General features: G+C 41.0%; 1 protein-coding gene across 1 annotated transcript in view; it reads left to right on the forward strand.

Moving 5' to 3' along the window:
• Positions 1-10,055, forward strand: part of LOC117659349 (vomeronasal type-2 receptor 26-like) — a 74,524-nt gene extending 64,469 nt beyond the window's left edge. The window contains exons 6-8 of the mRNA XM_087892303.1: positions 1,748-1,966; positions 6,271-6,400; positions 9,151-10,055. Of these exons, the coding sequence (XP_087748429.1) occupies positions 1,748-1,966; positions 6,271-6,400; positions 9,151-10,055 (1,254 nt within the window). The remainder of the gene's footprint in view (positions 1-1,747; positions 1,967-6,270; positions 6,401-9,150) is intronic.
• Positions 10,056-21,626: the final 11,571 nt, after the last annotated feature.

Consider the following 21,626-nt stretch of genomic DNA (forward strand, 5'->3'; position numbering starts at 1 on the left):
CATTATTTCCATAATTATACCATAACCTTCTATATACTTATCTCTATATACATTTTAATCTATAGTCACGTACAGTCCAATAGTAATATTTCTTACAATATATATTCTTATCTACATCTACATCTACATCTACATCTACATCTATCTATCTATCTATCTATCTATCTATCTATCTATCTATCTATCTATCTATCTATCTATCTATCCCCAAGTATCACAAGAGCAAAACCATACAACAAAATTTGGAATACAGAATTCCCTGCTGGCCTCCCCTTTGACTTTGCTTATGGGAAGCCAACAGAGAACGTAGTGTCTAAGGTCCAATTACCAATAAAGGAAGTTTTTTTGATGTGGCTATTGTTTACTTGATTGTTGGTCTGGAGTTAATCTATGCTGATCTGGATGCTGATTACTGGTGGTGAGGTGCTGGAGTCTTTTTGTTCTCTTTTGGGCTGGTTGATTCTCTCTTTTGCATAGTCTATAGATGTTGTTTTCGTCTATGTGTCTATTGATGGATGATTTGTCAGAGTGCCAGGCTTCTAGAAATTCCCTAGCATTTTTGGACTTGGCCTGTTCTGGGATGGTCACATTTTCCCAACTATGGTGAAATCTGTCTGTATGTTGTGAAGTTAAAGAATTTTGGGAATGTCTTCTGACTTCCAGTTAGTGTTCATGGATGCTAGTTAGTTTTCTGTCTGTTTGTCTTACATAATGGTTGTTGCAGTTTATTTTATTTTATTTTATTTATTTTGTTCAGTACATATTAGATAATATATATAAGTATAAGCATGAATTGAATACATAAAATGAATACAATTAAAGGGAACATTAGGATAGAGATGGTAGGCACGCTGGTACTCTTATGCACGCCCCTTACAGACCTCTTAGGAATGGGGTGAGGTCAACAGTAGAGAGTTTTAGGTTAAAGTTTTGGGGGTTTTGGGATGAGACCACAGAGTCTGGTAGTACATTCCAGGCATTGAGCACTCTGTTACCGAAGTCATATTTTCTGCAATCGAGTTTGGAGCGGTTCACTTTAAATTTGTAACTATTGTGTGCTCATGTATTGTTGTGGTTGAAGCTGAAGTAGTCATTGACAGGTAGGACATTGTAGCAGATGATTTTATTTATTTATTTATTTATTTATTTATTTTTGAATTTGTATACCGCCCTTCTCCCTGAGGACTCAGGGCGGTGAACAGCCAGATAAAAACACCAGATACAAATATTAAAACACATTTAAAAATATATATAGATTTGGCCCCGTTAATTAAAAACGATCAGCAAAACAGAACAATTAATAAAACCCTTAAAAAGAAATTAGGCCAGCCCGGCTTGTTGAAAAAAGAAAGTTTTAAGGGCACGGCGGAAGGCACTGAGGTCATGGATTCTCCTTATCTATTTATGAGCTATGCTTAGGTCATACCGAAGGCGGCATAGTTCTAAATTTTCTAAACCCCAGAATTTCAAGTCTGGTGGCATAGGGTATTTTGTTACGAGCAGAGGAGTGGATTATTACATTGTATTATTACATTGTATGTTGTAGATGTCTCCTGTTTGTTCTTCTGGGCTTGCTGGGTCCCTTGGTAAGAATATAAATTGACAGCAAGCCACACTCCTTACTAGCACTGATGATGTTACCTACTTAGGGTAATGAAACGTCTACAAGAAAACAAGCAAGCTCAGAGAGTACCAAAGACCCCCAAAGTCTAATTACCCCAATTTCTGAAGGTCTCCTTTCTTTCAGATTCTTGCCTATTTGAAGAATGTCCAGTTCAACAACAGCGTTGGAGAGGAAGTCTCCTTCTCAGAAGATGGACTGGGATCTGCTCGTTATGATCTTCTCAACTGGGTTTTCCTCCCCAATCGCTCTTTTGTCCCTATCAATGTTGGGCAAGTAGATTCTGGAGCTCTTCCTGGCCAGGATTTCACTATCAACTCTGATGCAATCATCTGGACCACAAAGGTGGGCTGGGGGGAAATGTTGTAAGTTCAAGGAAAGACTCATTCTCTCCTGGGGATACAGAATGTCCTTCTCACTGGGAAAAAGGGTGGATTGAATCATAAAATATGGCATCCCTGTGGTTAAAGATGTGCTTTTCATATAACAGATTCAAGTTGGATTTGTGCCAATAAAGGTTGGGATGGGGAGAAAAACCCAGGATGCAGCTAGAGAAGGGAATAGTGAACTCTGTTCCAGAGGTGGGTTTCAGCCGGTTCTGACCGGTTCCGTTGTGGCCCCGCCCTCTGAGCCTATCCCATCGGAGGAAGAAAGCTCCAAGCATGAGGAAGAGGAGTCAGGCCTCCCTCTCCAGGCCCCTCCCCTCTGGCACTGTCTCAGGAGCCAGCCGAGGGAGAGGAGATTAGCCGGGAGACAGGTGTCTCGGACGAGAGTGAAGGAGAGACGTCATTCCTGGACGCACGCCTCCGAAGGCATGATAAACGATTGCAGCAGCTCAGGAGGCGTGCTAGGGATTAGAACTGAGTCACTGGACCACACCCCAGAGACTATATAATAGAGGGTGGTGGCCAGTGATCCCTGTGACGAACAAAAATAAACCTTGGATAGTCACTAAAGCCTCGTCCGAAACTGCTGAGAGGAAAATTATTTCTGTTGGACTCTTGCATGCTGAGTATATTATCTTTCTGTTTCTGTGGAAATAAAAGCACTTGGCAGACGGTGTGTATATCGCTGCCAAGTTGGAGATAAAGACCTGGGTGTGTTCCAAGTGCTTCCTTAATCCTCGGCTGGCTGTGTTTGTGTGTGTGTGTGGACGGGGACAGATCAAGTTCTTGCAAACCAGTAGTGGAAATTTTGAGTAGTTCGAAGAACTGGTAAATACCACCTCTGCCTGGCCCCACCGCCAAACTATTCGCTGCCTCCCAGTCTCCCAGCTGATCAGCTAGAAGGAAAAAATCAGAGCTCACTTTTCAGCCAGGAGATCGCTTGGCAAAGAAGAAGAAAAAAAAGGGGGGAAAAAAAACAATACACCGTCGCTTTAAATTGACAAGCCAAGAAGCAGCTGCTGGAAGGAGGTTTTTACTTGCAGAAGTGAAGTGACATTCAGCAGTTTGTTTCTGAGTCAGCTGAACAACAAACGAGATAAGAGGAGGGATTCTTATATGGTTCTATGTTTTTGAAGTTTTGGGGTTTGTGCAACATGGGCTTTGTGTTTCTAAAAAGGTTTGGGTGATTTCCATTGTGAACTATCCTGTCTTGAATGAGTTTTCTGCCTACTTGTAAATGGAGCTGAACTTCCACTTTCTATTATTTCTAAGCACTGGTAGCTGTTTTCTTCTTACAAAGTTTCCTTTATGCAGCTGGCAGGAATGTGGAATGAGCCTCAGGCAGGTTCCTTTGTTAGCAGCTTGATTTTTCCTTGCTCTTCTGGGAGCCTTTTCTTATGAGTAATATTTTATTTGGGAAAATGAAGAGGGGGGAATTTGATTCCTTCCCAGAGCAGGTTAGTGGGGTGGGGAGGGAATGATGATTTTGAAGTAACCTTCCCCTGTCACGCCCACCAAGCCACGCCCACCAAGCCACACCCACAGAGTGTAGTAAAAATTTTTGAAACCCACCACTGCTCTGTTCGGACCTAGGCTTCCTGAGACAGTAAAAAGCACATGATTAATTCCAAAAACCCTCTTTTTATTTCAACGGCTGTGAATTAAGTTCATTCCCAGGCTGTAATGAGTCACAAATAGTTTGTAAAGAGTCTGACAGAAGTCTGCCACAGTCCTTCAGAATAAGACAGATAAGCACCCATCTTTATCTCCCTTGACACGCTGCCAAGACCTAATTGGCAATTAGCTTTCCAAGGCTACACGGAGCACAGAGTCAAAACAGAGCTGCAGAATTTAAACGGACCAGAATGAACAAAGTTGCTTCCTGCAAAGGCTCACGTGCCTTTGCTCCTCCTTTATATCTTATGGGAGGGGCCAATCATCTCCAATCCCTACTCCTGAGTCATCCCTTTTGTTTTAACTGTTCTTGCCTTCTGGCAGCTCTGCACATGCATGCACTGGGAACAGACTCCCCTTGTTCCTCTGCCTCACTAATGTCCAACTCTGGAGGCTCCGGAGTCCACACATAACTCCCAGAGGGCCCTGGCCCCATCACTGCCTCTGATGCAGAGCCCTTGTCCAAACCTTCCCCAGACTCCAGGACTGGCCCATGTTTCTCCCCAGCCTCCTCACTGTCCGACTCTGCTGCCAGTTTTGCAGGCTGCTGGCGGACCACAACACACTCTATGGAGGATTCCTGTTTGGTTGGTTGGTTGGATGATTGTGATTTTTTTCTTTTAGAAAAAGATGTGCCTCAAAGGCACAGATAAAGTCCAGTCATGTCTAACTCTAGAATGTAGTGCTCATCTCCATTTCTTGGCTGAGGGAGCCGGGGTTCTCTGAAGACATATTCCATGGTCGTCACAAAGGTACTTTTTCAAGAGGCAACTGGACTTTCTTCTTTTTTTCTTTTGAAGATGTTTCACTTCTCATCCAAGAAGCTTCTTCAGCTCTGACTGGATGTAGGAGAATGGAAGGATTTATGCTCCTTGCGGACAGCTGGTCATTTGCATTCTTTTAGTGAGTCACTAAAGCCACCTGGAGGATTGTCTGTGTCCTTAGGGTCATCTGAGTAATGCAAATGGGTGTGGAGTCTTCTTGGAACTGTTGAAAGGACTGTGTTGTAGATTGGAGATAGATGATGTCGCATCCCCACCCCCCTGTGTTAAGAGAAGGCTGTTCAATTTTGACATAGATGGCCTCTTTGACCCCTCTTTCCAAACAAGCGGTTCTCTCTGTCACAATGTGGACTTTGCCGTCTTCAAAACAGTGTCCTGTGTCTTTTAAATGCAGGTGGGCTGCATTTATGGGTTCCCACCATCCAGTCAGAGTTGAAGAAGCTTCTTGAATGAGAAGTGAAAAGTCTTCAGAGAAAAAACAGAAAGTCCAGTTGCCTCTTGAAAAAGAACCTTTGGGATAACCATGACCTGGATGTCTGTAAAGATTCTCAGTCATCCAGGGCAGTGGTGAAATCTGAACTGGTTTGCCACCAGTTCGCTGGTTGTGCATGTGCAGTGCGCACCAAACATGCACTTTGTGCGGAAAAAGGAGGTTTTGGGAAGGTAAGTATTATTTATTATTATTTATTTTTATTAATTTATTAATTTATTAATTTTATTTCTATACCACCCTTCTCCCGAAGGACTCAGGGCGGTGTACAGCCTAATTAAAAGCACAAAGACAGACAAAATTTAAAAATAATTAAAATGATTAAATAATTGGCTCAATTATAAAACCCCCAAATTTAAAATCCCATATTTAAAACCAATTAAAATCTTTACATTGATAGCCCGGCCTGGCGGAACAACAAGGTTTTGAGGGCACAGCGAAATACATGGAGATCGGAGATCTTACGCATTTCTGGGGGCAGCGAGAGGGTGATCAGCTGTGCCACATGATTTAGATTCACTAGAAAGCAGGATTTCCTGCTTTCTAGCGATTTTAAACCACACGGCACATCTGATCGTCAGAAATACCAGTTTGGAGGAACCGGTAGCTTTTTTTTACTACTGGTTCACCCGAACCAGTAGTTTTTATCACTACCAGTTTGCCCAAACCAGTGTGAGCTGGTAGCATTTCACCACTGATCTAGGGTCTTTGCACCAGGCTTCTGGATTGGGATGGCTGAAGCTTTGTACTGTAGTATAGATCAGAGATTTCTTGCTGGACCATAGTTCTAGGGCTGCATGTTTTGACTCAGCAGCTTCTTGGCATGCTGCAGCCATGAGTCTGCTTGCATTGTAGAGCTTGAGGCTCTGTGGTGGTGGTGGTGGTGGTGAGGACAGCCTAAGAGACGAAGAACTCAGTGATGATTTGCTGAGAAGGAAAATGTGGAAGGTCTTCTAGAGTTGGCAGGAGGGGAATACAGTGGCTTTCTCATGCAGTGGCCAAAAGGACAGAGATGGGGAAAATAGGGTGGGGAGAGTTGAAGGATAGACATTCCCTTACCTTGAAAGAACTGAGACTCAGGGTTGGAGGGACCAACCCTGGGAATGACTTGAATTGAGGTAGATATTTGGTTAATGACCCAAAGAATCCATTTAACAATAGTAACAGGCACTGCTGGAATTGTCATCCTCCTGGTTGTTACAGGATGGTGAACCAGTTCTTCTAAAGACCTTCTGAAAATGTAAATGTAAATGTGGAAATGAATAAAAGCATGTTCATTGCTTAATCCACCTCAAACTTTTTGCTCTTCTCTTTTAGAAGATGCCCTTTGCCAGGTGTGGCAAGAAAAGGTGCCATGCGGGAGAGAGGAAAAGAGTTCCAGAGGACGAGCAAGTTTGCTGCTACCAATGTGACCCTTGTCCAGAAGGGACCATTTCTAATCAGACAGGTAGAGCAGACTTCAAATGTAGATCTTCCAGAAGCCATTCAGTAGATCAAAATAAAGATAAATTTTACTGTCATTTTTCTGTGTACACAATGGCACACATTAAAATGAAATTCTGATGTCCACTCTTGAAAGAAAAAAAAGCCACTCACCAAACAATATCACTGTCCCAAAGATAATAATAAGTGCCATGTTATACAAAATAATAACAAAACATTCTCTCTCTCTCTCTCTCTCTCTCTCTCTCTCTCTCTCTCTCTCTCTCTCTCTCTCTCTCTCTCTCTCTCTCTCTCTCTCTCTCTCTCTCTCTCTCTATCTCTATCATCTCTATCTCTATACATCTATATCAGGGGGTCAAACTCACATCATCACAGCTGCGTCACATGGTGTATTGGGACTTTTCTGTCCTTCGCTAAACTGGGTGTGGCAGGGTCAGCACATGATGCATCTGGCCCCTGGGCCGGGAGTTTGACAGCTCTGATGTATATCTACTGAATGTCTATTTCTACACACACACACAAACCATTTTGAATACATAACAGAAAAAAGAGTCTGGAGGATTAACAAGGTAAGATATTATAGAATGTAATTGTTCTTCTGCTTCGGATACCACAAAGCTTCCTCCCAGAAGGCAACAATGAAAACTGGTCATGGGGAGGATGTGTGAAGTCCCTGACAATATTGGTCAAGGGGTTTTTATATGCCATGTCCTGGATAGAAGGAAGTGAACTTCAAATAATCTTTTCCACTGTCCTCACCACTTTCTACACAGTCAGCAGCAGTAATACTTCCAAACCAAAGTGCAATACAATATAACAGGATACTCTCAATTACCTCTATAGAAAGTGGTAAGGACAGGGGAAGGGAGATGTGCTCTCCTCATACAAAGCAGAAAACACACATTAAAAAACTGTTGTTGATTTGTGGCAAGTTTGACATGCTTCCAGATGTGGATGCAAATTGTTCTGCCCATGCAGTTTAACTTCCCGCCCCTGAGGAATGAGGATTTGGCAGGACTGCTCTTCTCACCCAATTTCATGCAGGGTGGCTTCAAGGCAGTATTTTCTTACTGTTCTTTCCACTCCTCAAGTCCTCAATTGGAAAACCAACTACTGATCATTTTCCTCAGTGTGTCTGAATATTCAAAATCTGTATTACTTTTAGCATGCTACTTCTGTCAGGACTATCAATCTCCCTGGAAATCTATAGGTCTGACAGAGAAATAGATTAAAACTAGCTATATTTAACAGCCCCTCCAGGCAGAAAAATGATTTCAAATAGAGAAATTATCTCTCCCTCATCCCATTCCATATCTGGGCCTGTGCATCTGTGTTTATATATTAGATTAGATTAGAGTAGAATTCTTTATTGGCCAACTGTGATTGGATACACAAGGAATTTGTCTTTGGTGCATATGCTTTCAGTGTATATAAAAAGAAAAGATACATTTGTTAAGAATCATAAAGTACAACACTTAATTTTTTTAAAATTTGATTTATATGCCGCCCTTCTCCGGAGACTCAGGGCGGCTTACAATGTGTTAAGCAATAGCCTTCATACTTTTGTATATTTATACAAAGTCAGCTTATTGCCCCTACAAACTGGGTCCTCATTTAACCTACCTTAGAAAGGATGGAAGGCTGAGTCAACCTTGAGCCTGGTGAGATTCGAACTTACAGTAATTGATACAATAATTACACTAATGATAGTCATAGGGTACAAATAAGCAATCAAATCATACTAGGAAACAATCTATATAAGGATACAAGCAACAAGTTACAGTCATGCAGTCATAAGTGGGAGGAGATGGGTGATAGGAACAATGAGGAGATTATTAGTAATAGTAATGCAGAGTGAATAATTTGACAGTGTTGAGAGAATTATTTGTTTAGCAGAGTGATGGTGTTTGGGGGAAAATTGTCCTTGTGTCTAGTTGTTCCAGTATGCAGTGTTCTATAGCATCATTTTGAGGGTAGAAGTTGAAACAATTTATGTCCAGGATGTGAGGGGTCTGTAGATATTTTCACAGCCCTCTTTTTGACTCGTGCAGTATACAGGTCCTCAGTGGAAGGCAGGTTGTTACAAGTGCTTTCATGCAGTTCTAATTATCCTCTGAAGTCTGTGTCTGTCTTGTTGGGTTGCAGAGCCAAACCAGACAGTTATAGAGGTGCAGATGACAGACTCCATAATTCCTCTGTAGAACTGGATCAGCAGCTCCTTGGGCAGTTTGAGCTTCCTGACTTAAGTCATACAGATAGAACAAATAGGGAAGGGACAGAAAGAGAAAGGAATAGGACAAGATCGCTCCCTCCAAAAATGTATTTCAATGTAAATTTGTGAAGTTCCCTCATCATATGTGTGACAATAACCAATTATAATGTAAATTAAATAATAAATATCGGGCTTCTTGATGGACAGATATTCTTGAGCTTCAATTACAAAGAGGAAAAAAATTCAGGTGCCAAACTTTCTGTCACAAAGAAAGCCAAAATAATTATGCAGGTGACCAGTGACCAGATAAAGTGTGAACCCAAACTTTGAGCAACAGATTTCCAACATCATTTTGATCCAAGAATGATTTGCCTTTTTCAGAACACCATAAAATACCCAGGTGGTCGTTCCATCACTTATTTATTACTTACTTACTTGGAGTTTGACCAATCAGCAAGGTGTCACAAATGACATCCTAGGCAGGACGGATAATGTTCATTGTGGATGCCCCTGAAATATTTAGAAAATTTTCTTAATTTCAGATGCAACTCACTGTGACCCTTGCCCAGAAGATCAATTCCCCAACAAGGACAAGAACCACTGCATTGCTAAGAAGATCCACTTCCTCAGCTATCAAGACACCCTGGGATATGCTTTAGCATCTTTAGCTCTTTTCTTTTCTCTGATCACATCTTCAGTTCTGGTGATTTTCCATAAACATCACAACATACCAATTGTTAAGGCCAACAACCGAGATCTTACCTACATCCTCCTAGTCTCCCTCCTATTCTGCTTCCTCTGCTCCTTCCTTTTTATTGGCCGACCCGAGAAACTTACCTGTCTCTTACGACAAATTTCCTTTGCCATTCTATTTTCTCTTGCGGTTTCCTCTGTGTTGGCAAAAACTGTCATGGTGGTTCTGGCCTTCATGGCCACCAAGCCAGGGAACAAGACAAAGAAATTCTTAGGGAAACCACTGACCAACTCCATTGTCTTAGCCTGTCCCCTGGTCCAAGCACTTCTTTGTGCCACCTGGCTGGCAACCTCTCCTCCATTTCCCAACTTTGAGTTCCACTCTTTAGTAGGAGAGGCCATTTTGGAATGTAATGAAGGCTCAGGTTTCATGTTTTACACTGTCCTCTCATACCTGGGTGTTCTGGCCCTCATCAGTTTCACGGTGGCCTTTTTGGCTAGGAAATTGCCTGACAGCTTTAATGAAGCCAAGTTTATTACTTTTAGCATGCTGGTCTTTTGCAGTGTTTGGATCTCCTTCCTCCCCACCTATCTGAGCACCAAAGGGAAGTCCATGGTGGCCATGGAGATCTTCTCCATCTTGGCCTCTGGGGCTGGTCTCTTGGTTTGCATCTTTTTCCCCAAATGCTATATTATTCTATTTAGACCACATCTGAATTGTAGAGAAAATATAATGAAACACAAGAATCTTTGATTTATGTGTGGATTGGGAATTTTTACTTTGACTTTGGAGAATTTTGGCAGTGAGGTAAATCTTTTATTTATCATATTTATATATCCTCATCTCATTGTCTAAATTGTCAGATTATTCATGAACTGGCAGAGACATGGTAACAAGGTCAGCCAATGAATAGGCATAGCAACTAAGTCAGCCAATTGGGAGCTGAGACAGACTGGAGACAGGGCGTGTCTTAGTCTGCAGCTTCGGAGTCTGTGCAGAGAATCGAAACTGAAACCAGAGTGTATGCTTGTTTGCTCTGCTGAAATGAAATTAACTGTTCTCTCCTGCCTTGTGTTTTGCCTGTAACTTCTACCACACTGAAGGATCAACTATTGGCATTGTAAAATTTATTTCATCTGTTATTATGTATATAAAGAAGTTAATGAATCCAGCTGAATCAATTATCTGTGTGTGCTGCTGGATTTGATTTTTGCAAGAAACTCTGATATAAATGACTGAATGTTTTACAAGTAAAAACAAAAACATAAAACCATAAAATCCTCCCCAAAAGTAGAGAAATTTGAAAAGGTTGACTGTGCTCTCTTAATCCAGCAAACACCTGCAACCTTATGTCTCAGTCTTGTACTCCTATATCAGCTCTTAATGCTCTTACTGAAGGCCAAATATTCCATAGTGTGGAGAAAATAAAAGGAAGACTTTTTTGTTAGCTCTTGCTAGTTAGAATTTTTTAATGAACAGGTTCTCTAACAAGCCCTTCTAGATATTTGAAAAATATTCAATGTACAATATTTTCTAAAAGTGAGACATTGGTAGTGGATAAAAATTGCCTAGTATGGTGGAGTCCAGCCATAGTTTCTTCAGGAGGGAGCAACCCCAGACTGAGCTGTGGCTAGAATACAGTATTGCAAGCTAAAATACTGCTCACTGTCAGGAGTTCGATCTCTGAAAGAAGAGGGAGTAAAATTATTTCACAAAGCATCAGACGACAGGAGAAGAAACAATAGTTGGTAACTAAGCAAGGAGAGAACGAACCTGGAATGATGGAGAAATTTCCTAAAGTGAGGACAATTTACAAATGGAACAGTTTGCCTTCTGAAATTGTGGGTACTCTATTACCCTGAAAGTTTTTAAGAGGAGACTGGACAGTCAACTTTGTTGACATATTATGTCAAACAAGTGCCCTTAAGACCCTACTGTTCCGACAGGCGGGGCTGTCTAATTTAATGATTTTAAATTGAGTTTTAACTTTGGGTTTTAAAATTCGGCCAAAACTATTTAATGATTTTAATTAATGTTAACTATGATATTGAATATTTATATTTTAATTTTGGCTGTACACCGCCCCGAGTCCTTCGGGAGGAGGGCGGTATATAAATAAAATTATTATTATTATTATTATTATTATTATTATTATTATTATTATTATTATTATTATTATTATTATTATTATTATTATTATTATTATTATTATTATTATTATTATTATTATAGGTTCTCCTGCATGACAGGGGGCTGGACTAGAAGACCTCCAAGGTCCCTTCCAGCTCTATTCTATTCTATTCTATTCTATTCTATTCTATTCTATTCTATTCTATTCTATTCTATTCTATTCTATTCTATTCTTTGTGGCAGCCTCTCAAATACTGCTGTCATGTCCCACCTAGTCCTTTTTTTCTCTAGATTAGACTTCTTTTCTCTAAAGTCCATTTCTATAGACTAGCCAAACCCAAATTCTGCAACCGTTCTTCATATGTTTTAGTCTCCAGGCTTTTTTTAAGGACCTGCCTCAGCTACTTTCTCAAGAAAGTAAAACTCTAGAAACAATCGACATGTCAAAAGGAACTTTTACTGAGAGATAGTGATTGCAGAGAGTCTGAAATTCAGGTATGAAGCATTAGGTTAAAGTTTCCCTTGAAACCCTCCCCCTTGATACCCCGTGTCCATCAGTGACCAATAACATGCCACAAAGGTGTTATGAGAATCTCCGAAGAGTTCATCTTTGGGGCACTGCGACCTTGGATACCTGGCCCAGACCTGCAGAGAGGGAGTTGCTGCAGATGGTGTGAGCTTCCCCCTCCCTTTTAGCTCCCAAGCAGTTACAGCAACAACAGAGCAAAAGCATGCAAACTATGTGGCCCATGACACTTCCACCCTCCCTTCCAGAATGACAGCATTCTGATAGGGACCTGACATGCTGCCCCCCTTAGAAAAAGGAGATGTGCATCTGAACAACAAGGGGAAAGGAGGGAATAAAAGAAGGTAATGGGTACTTGGGTTGATTGTCAGTTTGTTTGTTTTCTAAGTCAGAAGAAACTTCCCTGGGAAAGGGGAATCTCTGGAAATTAACCCTTTTGTCCCCCCGGATGGCTCGATGCTCAATGCTAAGAAATAATCGGGAGAGCCTCTGGTTGGGGGTGGGGCAATGAAGAGCATGTCCACCATGGAAGAACCTGCCATTCAAAACAGCCAAGAGTATAACTTTACTGAAAATTCCATGTGGGTACAGAAGTGGAAAAGCCAATTCTAACAATTTTGCACGCAAACAAAGCCAGCAAAGTTGCATTCCTTTACCCTCCCTTGTACTCCTCCTTGCATTCCAATCACTTCCCTTGTCCTTTTTCTCTCTGTAAAAGAACATCTGCAGTCCAGGCCATATTCCTTAATCATCCTAATATACCAATGGTCTGAACTCCTCTTCCCCGTAACCCACACTGACTATTAGCACCTTCAGAGGAATTAGAGAAGAACATAGCACCATGCACCCATTCCTATAACCCAAAACCATCCCAGAGTTTTGCCATGGGAGATGGTATCCTTTCACACCAACTGACAACTCTGAAGACACACTTCACAAGATAAACACATCAAACATTTTTTTCTGGCTCCAAGGAGTTGTTAGACAGCTCTCCTGCAGAGTTTAAATTAGCCTAATACCTTTTTGAGATCCTTCATCCTATCTTTTTAAAATCTATGGGAGAAGTTAGTTTCTTATTTCATCCCCTGCCAGGGGGTTCAAATAAACCAGCCATTTTATCCAAATGTTGGTACGATTGTTCACACTTACTAGGGTAAAACTGATGGTCATGTGCCACCCTACTTCATTCATACTATCCAAACAAACTATGGGACAGACTCCATCTTGGGTTCAGGTGCTCAGTTTCAGGTAGGCCAAATTCCACCTGAACCTTGACCCTTGGATCTACTTGACCTATCTGCTCCTTGGATCAACAACAGACTTCTAGTGTATGAAGAGAAGCTATTGCTAAGTGGGTAAGATATTGGTCTTCCCTGCAATTATCAGAATAACAGTCATTCTAAATGTATCCCCCATGGATTTCAACCCAGAAAAATATTCTGAGGTAAAATAAGCTTTTACAAATATGATCTGAGTTTCCTCCTCCTGAAAAAGAGTAACTCCTAGCTTTGGTGAGACTCAGCTGGTCTTGGTTTTCTCTTTGGTCACAGACCAAGCATAGGTAAGGAGAAGTATGGATGATATAAATTTGCCCTGGGACCATCCAGGTGGCATCGTCTCTCTCTCTCTCTCTGGTGCCGAAACTCTGGTGTTATTTCAAGTGCTACCTGCAGTTCAACCACCACACAAACCTTGATTTCTGATCTAGGATTGAAGGTGTCAAGAATGTCTGGGCTGCCTCATCTTCTGCTGCTCTTGCTACTCTTCTGGCTCCTGCCTACAACTTCTGCTAAGAGGATGCAAAACAAATGTGTGTTCACAAATCCTTTCCAGAATCAGGAAAAATTGTATTATTTCAAGTCTGGTGACCTCATTATTGGTGGGAATTTACTCCTAGTAACTGTAATTTCATCCAATATCCCAGACTTTCAAAGAAATCCATATCAGCTTTCTTTCAAGATTTCGTAAGTTTCTTCTGGTGGGGAAGATGTAAAGAATTCTTTGGCTTGTTTTGGGTTCAGGGTCTCCTTCTAAAATATTGGTTCTAGTGATACTTACAATCTCATACTTTTTCCTTTTCTCAATGAAGAGGCAAGCTTCTCCATCTTTCCACAACTCTTCATCAGGAAGATGATAAAAAACATAAAATGTAAGCAGGAACAACACCTTAGAAACTTCCTTGCTGTTCTCTGAGCTTGGTTGCTTCCTTGCAAACGTTTCATTATCAAAACTAGGTAACACCCTCATAACACGAAATTATTTGGATAATGAAACATTTGCAAGAAAACAACCAAGCTCTGAAAGCATCAAGGACCCTTCATTTCAACCCTGAGCTACAAATATTCTCCTTCATTGGTACCTTAGAAACTGCGCTGACCTAGTGAAAAAGATGATTTATAATATTAATTTGGACAGAAAATTATAGTGGAAAACTCAGATAAAAGGTCTATCCTTTTCCAGTACGGGATACTGAAAAAAAACAAAAAACAAATTCAGTTTTGGAATCAGCAGTGCTCAGGACTGATAGCCTTCAAGAAATGAATGCGTGGACCCCACTGGAGTCTTATGCTCATCAATGCTTAGCAGAGCAGAACTAGATGCTCAAATAGAGACTGAAATTAATTTGGGTGCTGGAGAAAGAGTTAAGAAGGATTACATTCACTTGAGCAAAGTATAGACGGACAGAACAATAGAGGGGTATATAATAGTCCATGAAATGGAGAGAGAGGCATTTCTCCTTTCTGATAAAGGCCTTCAAGTTTAATGAAAGAACAACTTTAAAAAAAAACAACCTTCATTTGTTCTTTGGACTTGCTGCTCCACACAAAATACAAAAATGGGAGGCAAGGCAAATCCCACCTCTCATACACACCGTCTTTCCTGTAATGTTCCCCAATGTTTTTCTCCCTCTAGACCCATACCGAAGAATTACCAGCAGTTCCAGGCCTTGGTGTTTGCAGTCAAAGAGATCAACAAGGATCTGGATCTCCTGCCCAACATCACCCTTGGCTTCCATATCCATGACAATCACAGGATGGAGTTGAAGATTTCCATAATCAGCCTCACACTGCTCTCCACACGAGGCCGAATGGTTCCAGGTTACAAATGTGACAAGCAGGACCCTCTGCTCTCTGTCATTGGAGGTGACAACCCTAAATCCTCAAGGCAGATGGCCTCCATCTTCAGCCTCTTCAAGGTCCCACAGGTAAGGGGGCTTCTTTAGAAAGAGTTACGGAGTAGGCAAATAACAGAAGCACAACTGAAGCCAAAGATGGAACCAGAGGTGTCTTGGTGAGTCTGTGATCTAGAGAATTCATGATATGTTGAATTCATTTTTATATTTTATGTTTTGATTTATATAGCTCCAAAGAGATAATGAGATAATTCTGAAATCCTGTATTTGCCAAGAGGAATTCCTTCCTAACTTATTCTTCATTAAAGTTTAGCAAACTTTTCCCTGCACTTTATTCTCTGTGTCAGGTTGACAGTTTGTTCCCTTGGCATCTCACCTCTTCCAACCACACAAAATATGAAATTATGGCTCCTCCTAAAATGGGAACAAGCTTCAGCTTGTCCCTTAAAATGAGTCAGCTGGTTGGTAAGACAATCAGCCACACAGTGGTGACCCCTAAAGTCACCATAAAACTTAATTTTGTTTTTGAAAGAAGATTCTCACTTTTTCCAGCTTGGTGTTGGCTTTAAGTTCACTCAAGGAGAAAGAGCAGTTTATCCTTCCTTCTTCCGGATTAATCCCAGTGAATTTCCTGAGTATGGGGGTTTAGTCCAGCTCCTTCTGTACTTCCAGTGGAACTGGGTTGGTCTTCTGGCCCCTGAAAATGATGATGGGGAACATTTTGTCTCATCTCTGGTGCCAATGCTGAAGGAGAAGGAGATCTGTCTGGCCTTCATTAACAAGTACAAATTTGATGCTGATGGTGTAACAGAATTGAAAATCCTTCGTCTTTTCAAAACTTTGTGTAGAGCTGAAGTGATTATTCTATTTGGAGACTCCCATAGTATTGCAAATGTACTGGTGGCATTGTATTGTCATGAAAAATTGACAAAGAAACCATTTTGGAAAGTTTGGATCTTAACTTCTCATTGGAAACTTAATGTGATGGGATCTATTGCAATATTGAAAGATATAAAGCACTTCCATGGATCTCTGCATTTTAGGGACCGCACGGTTGATGTCCCAGAATTCAGTTCGTTTCTCCTGTCTTTAGACCCGTTGAACCCACAAGGGGACACCTTTCTCCCAGTATGGTGGGAATGGGTCTTTGACTGCAGGTTCCACCAAATAACTCAGAATAAGAACGTACAGAAAAAACATTGTACAGGAAAGGAGAATTTACAGAATGTGCCAATTTACCTGTTTGAAACAAGTATGACAGGTGAAAGTTACAGCATCCACAATGCTGCTTATGCTGTGGCACATGCGTTACATGCAATGTATGGATCAGGAAGGCGACCAACTAGGTTGAGGCTTGGAAAGAGGAAGTCAAATATCCAATCATGGCAGGTAATCTACAGGACTTTTTATCCAATCCACAGATCCTTAGAGAGGAAACTTCCCATATGTATTTCTTGAATTACTGATTTGTAATTGTAACATGTGACTGAATTTGGATTTGCAATTGTGATGTGTTTGTTACCAAATGCTTGCATTTCAGAACAGTTTAAGAGAGCAGTTGTTAAAAAAAAATAATATAAGTAAAGTGTGAGATTTTTATTGGAAAGAGGTAAAGGAGGGAAGGAGAAAAGTAAACAAAACCAGTTGTCCATAAATTCTCTAGAGGAAAGATGTTCTTATATGTCCCAAATGTTTTTCAATGGTTACCTGTGTTTGAGAGGGTGACAAATCCATGCAGGAGGTGACAGCTCTGAGCAAGATGAAAATCTGGATGCTTCAACAAGTCAACATGTCCTAGTGGGCACATTTGCAGAACCACCTCACTTTCCCTCAGTATGTAGCCTGAATCCAACCTGTAAAAAGTCAGTCATCATCAACCCAATTCCTTTTAACTTTGGTTCATATTTCCGTGGCTTAGCATTCTGTGTGACTCCGTGCCACTTATTTAATTTGCCATTTCTTCAGCTGCTCCGCTTGTTGAGTGAAAGCAGAATCTGTCACCCTCAGCACATCAAGCAGCACTCAAGGTTGGACGCAATGGGTGACTGGCCTGAAATCCCTCAGACTTTTCAAAGGATTTCAAACATTGGGCCTTTCTTCACAGTGAGGTGACAAACCAGAGCAGGGTTTTCCTTACACAGATTGTCAGAGTGGCAATCAGCCCCGTTACTTTCCTGGGGTAATTGCCTGAGTTAGAGGTGAATCGTGGCATTTTCCTTGTGTATATCTTTGCAAGAAAATAAAACCTGAAGATATATTTTCTAAGAAAAACTCATTTATTTGTTATAAAGAAAATAAAACATCTCACTAGTCTAATTAGTTACATCTTAGCAACGTTCCTGCCGGACCTCTCTTGGCAGGAGAACAAAGGAAAGTTTTTAGAGAAGAAAGAAAGTGAAGGAATGTAGACATGTGCAGTTAGCTTAAAGATAAGAAACTTGGCAAGCTATGGTAAGTCTAAAAGTCCAAAAATAATAGCTCATCTGGTAAATACAAAAACGCAGTGACAAAGCCCCTCTTGGTCAGACAAGGTTCTTGCATTCTTTGCTCTTTAAGAATCAGCTGGAGAAAGTCAATGGGATATAACTGTCAACTGTTGGGACAGAAATTATTTCATCATTCCTAAAATGCATTTCTCATTTATAAGAACACTTATAACCAAAGCAAGTGTTTTAATATGTATATATTTAAAATGTATAAATCATTGGCTCTGCAACCCAACAAGACAGATATAGAATTCAACGAATAATTAGAACTGCGGGAAAAACAATGGCTACCAGCCTGCCTTCCACTGAGGACCTGTATAATACATGAGTCAAAAAGAGGGCTGTGAAAATATCTACAGACTCCTCGCATCCTGGACATAAAATGTTTCAGCTGCTTCCCTCAAAATGACACTATAGAATAGAATAGAGTAGAATAGAATAGAATAGAATAGAATAGAATAGAATAGAATAGAATAGAATAGAATAGAATAGAATAGAATAGAATAGAATAGAATAGACTAGGAATAGGAATAGGAATAGGAATAGGAATAGGAATAGGATAGAATTTTTATTAGCCAAGTGTGATTGGACACACAAGGAATTTGTCTTGGTGCATATGCTCTCAGTGTATATAAAAGAAAAGATACATTCATCAAGAATCATAAGGTACAACACTTAATGATAGTCATAGGGAACAAATAAGCAATCAGGAAACAGTATCAATATAATATAGCAATATATATATATAACAATATAGCACTGCACACCAGAACAACTAGACTCAAAGACAGTTTTTTTCCCAAATGCCATCACTCTGCTAAACAACTAATTCCCACAACACTGTCAAACTATTTACTAAGACTGTATTACTATTATTCTTCTCTTCCTTACTAGCATCTATCTCTTCCTACTTATGACTATAATCCTGCTGCTTGTATCTTTATGATTTATATTGTTTTATTTAGTTTCCTAGTATGATTTGATTGCTTATTTAGTATCGTATGACTATCATTAAGTGTTGTATCTTATTATTCTTGATGAATGTATTTTTAACGTAGACGGAGGGCTTATGCACCGAAGACAAATTCCTTGTGTGTCAAATCACACTTGACCAATCAAGAATTCTATTCTATTCTATTCTATTCTATTCTATTCTATTCTATTCTATTCTATTCTATTCTATTCTATTCTATTCTATTCTATTCTATTATTTTCTATAAAACAATACAATGAAATTCTAAATGTGGAATTAAAATATTTGTATGTAGGAATCATTTGGTAAAACTGGAGTTGAAGAAGCCATGATAGAAATGCCCAATGATAAAGAGAATCTGTGGTATTGGAAAATGAATGAAATATTTGGTGTTATCCTTGATTGCTCGGAACTCCACCAAGGAAAATCCTCTAGCTTCTCAGATATACAACCATCTGCTAAGTTGATGGCCATCACAGAATGATAGAAGCCCATGATGTCTCATTTGTGGCTTCCAGCCAAGTATTCCAATGTCTGAAGATCTTGTTTCTTTCAGATTCTTCCCTATTTGAGAAAAGTCCAATTCAACAATTGTGCTGGAGATGAAATCTCATTCTCAGAAAATGAACTGGGATCTGGTGGTTATGATCTTCTCAACTGGGTTCTCCTGCCCAATCAATCTTTTGTCCCCGTGAAAGTTGGGCAAATAGATCCTGGGACTCCCCCAGGGCAGGATTTCACTATTAACACTGATGCTATCATCTGGGCCACAAAGGTGAGTTGGAAAGAAATCTTGTAAATTCAGAGAAAGATTCGTTCTTTCCTGGGGATAACCATCTCAAGCATTTCTCTTTTCCCTTTTAGAAGGTGCCCTTTGCCAGGTGTGGCATGAAGAGGTGCCAGGCAGGAGAGAGGAGAAGAGTTCCAGAGGGCGAGCAGGTTTGCTGCTACCAATGTGACTCTTGTCCAGAAGGGACCATTTCTAATCAGACAGGTAGAGCTCATCTCAAATTTATACCGCAACTTCTAGGATAAAGGAAGCCATTAAGTAAGAAGAAATATTAATTCTGTTGTCATTCTCATAGATTGATATTTTTCAAAAATATTCGTGGTTTCCAGGAGAACCTCTGAGTTCATGAATCTAAACTGTGCTGCACCCCTCCCCCACCACCTTTCCTGCTCCTCAGGAATTTAATGCAAGATAGTTTCAGGGGATAATTCATGAGTTCTGCAGTAGACTTTCTACTCCTTCTCTTACAAGCCACCAGCAAATCCAGCTACCAATCTTTTCATGAAGGAGAGGAGTGTGAGATTCAAAGTTTAATTTTCATTATTTTGCTTCTTCTGTCAGCATTATCAGTCTCCCAGGAAATTGATAGACCCATTGGAGAAAGAGAAGATTGATCTAGCTATGTGTGCCTGCCCTTCTTTGCCAAAAAAAAGATTGAATGAGCAGATGCAAAATATAAAGCAGAGAAATTGAGCCCAAGAGTTGAAAGGCTAATGTATCCTCAGGGTTATCAGTACTAAAGGATGATTAGCCCTTTTTGACACGCCATGAAATGAAAACTGACTCTTGATTTCAGATGCAGCTTCCTGTGATCCCTGCCAAGAAGACCAATACCCCAACATGGACAAGGACCACTGCATTGAAAAGAAACTCCACTTCCTTTCCTATCAAGAGCCCCTGGGATACACTTTGGCTTCTCTCACTCTTTCTCTATCTATGATCACACTGGCAGTTCTGGCAATTTTTTGTCAACATCATGACACACCAATTGTCAAGGCCAACAACCGAGATCTCACCTACCTCCTCCTCATCTCCCTCCTGCTCTGCTTCCTCTGCTCCTTCCTCTTCATTGGTCGACCTGGGAAGCTCACCTGTCTCTTTCGACAAACTGCTTTTGCCATTCTCCTTTCTCTTGCGGTTTCCTCTGTGTTGGCAAAAACTGTCATGGTGGTTCTGGCCTTCATGGCCACCAAGCCAGGAAACAGGACAAGGAAACTCTTAGGAAAACCACTGACCAACTCCATTGTCTTAGGCTGTCCCCTGATCCAAGCAGTTCTTTGTGCCACCTGGCTGGTAACCTCTCCTCCATTTCCCAACATGGACTTCCACTCTTTGGTAGGAGAGACCATCTTGGAATGTAATGAAGGCTCAGTTTCAATGTTTTATACTGTCCTTGCCTATCTAGGTTTTTTGGCCCTCATCAGTTTCACAGTGGCATTTCTAGCTAGGAAATTGCCTGACAGCTTTAACGAAGCCAAGTTCATTACTTTTAGCATGCTGGTCTTTTGCAGTGTTTGGATCACCTTCCTCCCTACCTACCTGAGCACCAAAGGGAAGTCCATGGTGGCCGTGGAGATCTTCTCCATCTTGGCCTCTGGAGCTGCTCTCTTGGCTTGTATCTTTTCCCCCAAATGCTACATTATCCTACTTAAACCCAATCTCAATTGCAGAGAGAATATAATGAGGCACAAGAATCTCTGAAAATTTGAAATCAGAAAAAAGCTGGAAGAGACCTTGGAGCTCAAGCAGGAAAGAGACCCTATATCGTTTCAGGCAAGTTGTCAATCTGGAAAACAACTTCAGATGAAGCCATACTTACTTCTGTTTCATTTCTTGGTTGCCATTCAAGGGGGAGAGCTCAAGCAGGAGACCCTATACCATTTCAGACAACCCTAGACGATCTTCTCATCCTTTCGAGTTCGGAGGCGCGGGCACGTCAGGATCTGGACACCACCCTCCAGGTCCTGGAGGCTCACGGTTTCTCCATCAATCTACCTACGACCCGCATCCAACACCTCGGGGCTATCATAGATACGGTTGAGTGTAGGGTCTACCTTTCCGAGGAGCGGCTGTCCAGCCTGCGGTCTCTGGTCAGCTCCGTTGCTCAGGGAAACCCAGTTTCCCTGGCAATCCTCTCCCAACTCCTGGGAAAGATGGTTTCATGCATTGGCATCGTGCCGTGGGCCCGTCTCCACTGCAGGGCCCTGCAGTGGTTTCTTCTCCCGAGTCAGAAAGCTTACTCAGAAACCCTACAGTGATGAAGCACCCACAATTTCTGAAGGCAAG

This window comes from Pantherophis guttatus, chromosome 1, assembly GCF_059756535.1.
Source record: "Pantherophis guttatus breed Tessera chromosome 1, ASM5975653v1, whole genome shotgun sequence".
Lineage (NCBI taxonomy): Eukaryota > Metazoa > Chordata > Lepidosauria > Squamata > Colubridae > Pantherophis > Pantherophis guttatus.